A 2,489-nucleotide genomic window follows, 5' to 3' on the forward strand; every position below is an offset into this window, starting at 1 on the left:
AAAAGAACTGTTCAACAACAAATGGAGGAACCTGCAAGCGAGTAAAGGCAGCATCCGCGTCACAAAGGATATCTTCATGTTCGGACATGGTCAATAAGAGCTACACAACAGGACGACAGCTGTGAGGCATACACACAGTTAGCAAAAGTACCAGACCATCCAACTTACGACACAACACACTCAAGCCAAAACAATGATTCCGCAGCAACACAGATATTCGTGCCAAACGGGCAAATTTGGCAAACGAGACTTCGTGCCCTCACAAAATCAGAGTTCACCTTGCGACACAAAGGAGCCAACCACAGCCCACAACAAACAAATCCATACTAGGCTGCCTGGCAATATATCGTTAACAAATCACCCGCGCAATCCACGATACGAGTACGAGTACCAGTAGCAGTACCAGGTAGGCGGGAGCAATTCCCTCCCATTGCCTACGGGAAAAATCCCGCAACACACACGGACACGCACAACCCGAGCCCAGTACATAACATACTCCGTTGTACCCACACACCATGGATACCTTAAAGCTACCGGAACACATCAAACAACTTACTGTAAACATCACACACCATTCACTGTCAACATACATCATGCATGACATACATGACTAGAACACTAAATATCTAACTTACCTTCCGACGCTTCTCGGAGACGTTCGACGCCCTCACTGTCGTTGCACTCGTACTGCAAACGGAGAACTCTTCCTCTCCGTCAATTCCGCCCATTCCGGCATCGTCTCTGTCGCAGTGCTCTTGCGTAGAAGGAAAACATGCCGTAGTGCGTGTTGGCAACACTGGCAAGTGTTCTGCACAGTTCCAGCTAGAAATAGTCGCCATTGCGGGCGATGACTTGCTATCTATGTGAAAGGCGAGTGGATGCTGATACGTCGTCTTTCCTTGGGTTGGGGGAGATTTTTTGATTGCACGGACAGTGACAGTAATTACTGCTGGATTGTCGGTTCAGCTATCTTACATCAACTGCGCCTTTGTGTTTCACAGTCAATGAATAATATCGGACGACGCCACAAATAATATCACCATCAACAGAGTACTGGTACTGAATTGACAGTGAGTGATGTGATTGATTGTGAGTGTGAGCGTGCTCGATCGGTCGAAGAGTGACAGTGAGAGAGACTGACCGTGACGTGACTGTGAGCGTGCTCGCTCTCCTTGGGGGGTTTTCGGTCGGATATTTTTTTGGCCATAAGAGTAAACTGTGTTCTTAGATAACGAACGTACAGGGCAGGGCTACTGAGTCTAGAGCTACCAATAGCGGTACTAGCTGGAGAGTTCGAGTGGGATTTGGAACGCCGGCGTGGTATCCAGAGAGCACCCGGAGACACCAGGACAGACAAATACCGGTAGGCCCAGTAAGCCACAAGTACTCCACAGCATTGGTCACAGTAGACATTCATATCGTAACAGACCGTACTATGCTGTGAATGCGAGCAGATAGAGCGAGTCGCAAGGCTCACCGTTAAGCAGGGCTGACCGAAGGTGAAACTATGGGTTTACTACCTTTTTGAATTATATCGGCAAACTGGTCGAGGCCGCAACTATTGTTCCGTTCGCCGAAGAACTTTAAAAAAGTTTGATGGTGCGATGAAATGCAGCATGTCGTTCCCTGACTTCCAACGTCATCCATGCTTTCCCTCTACGCAGTGGCCTTTGTAAATCATGGCGACAAGTGAACACGACGAAAGAACAATGAGATATGTTGCTTTGTACGGATTCTTTAAAATTCTAGGTATGCCAGACTTAGATTCGTAGTCCGAGTAAGCAACCGCGATATAACACCATACCCTTTCATCATAAGTAACACTTTCGTAAAGCAAAGTGTACAAGACACTTTTTGCAAGTTGTCGTAAGCTTGTCGGTTAATTGACTTCGTGGTGCTAAGTTATAGAAATGATCAACGACTACGAAGGACTGCTTTTCTTGTCTTTGAAAGAGCCTTGGAGGCTGTCGACTTCTTCTTGCCTGGCACTGATTTTGTCGTGATTATTTTGGCGGTCGCTGTCGCTGTCGCTTTTGACTGATTCCTTCTCACCAATCTATTTTCCGGTCCGTCGCTGTCGCCAAAATCAAAGTCTAGCTCGTCCATTTTTTCAGATACACGGCTTCGGTGCTTGGAAAGCCCCAGTTCGACGTTGCTGGCTTTGGTCGTGCCAGCGCGGTTGACCTTCAGCTGGCATTTATTTTGTCGGTGCGTCGACGGACTTTCCTGAAGACTAGCCCTAGTGTCATCGCGCGATTTTCGCTTTTGTCCTTTTTCGCGTGAAGCTCCGGGTATCTCGACATCGGATCGAAGTCCCAAAGGTTTGCAAGCACGACGAGGACGACCTTTACTGGTGCCGTCTTGATTCATATTTCGCGGCGAACGACGACTCCCCTGGCGATGTATAGAATCTAGAGTTCCATTGGTGGACTGAGTCTCAGACGTAGTTTTGAACTCGGTGCTGGAGTCGTAACTGAGAGCATTGTCCT

General features: G+C 47.9%; 1 protein-coding gene across 1 annotated transcript; it reads right to left on the reverse strand.

Moving 5' to 3' along the window:
• Positions 1 to 1,914: 1,914 nt before the first annotated feature.
• PHATRDRAFT_bd1501 (predicted protein) lies at positions 1,915 to 2,370 on the reverse strand (the record flags this gene model as incomplete). Its single annotated transcript, XM_002176427.1, has 1 exon — positions 1,915 to 2,370. One exon carries the CDS (start codon positions 2,368 to 2,370, stop codon positions 1,915 to 1,917), a length of 456 nt encoding a protein of 151 aa, XP_002176463.1.
• Positions 2,371 to 2,489: the final 119 nt, after the last annotated feature.

The sequence above is a fragment of the Phaeodactylum tricornutum genome, genomic scaffold, assembly GCF_000150955.2.
Source record: "Phaeodactylum tricornutum CCAP 1055/1 PHATR_bd_37x35 genomic scaffold, whole genome shotgun sequence".
In the NCBI taxonomy this organism is placed as follows: Eukaryota; Bacillariophyta; class Bacillariophyceae; order Surirellales; family Neidiaceae; genus Phaeodactylum; species Phaeodactylum tricornutum.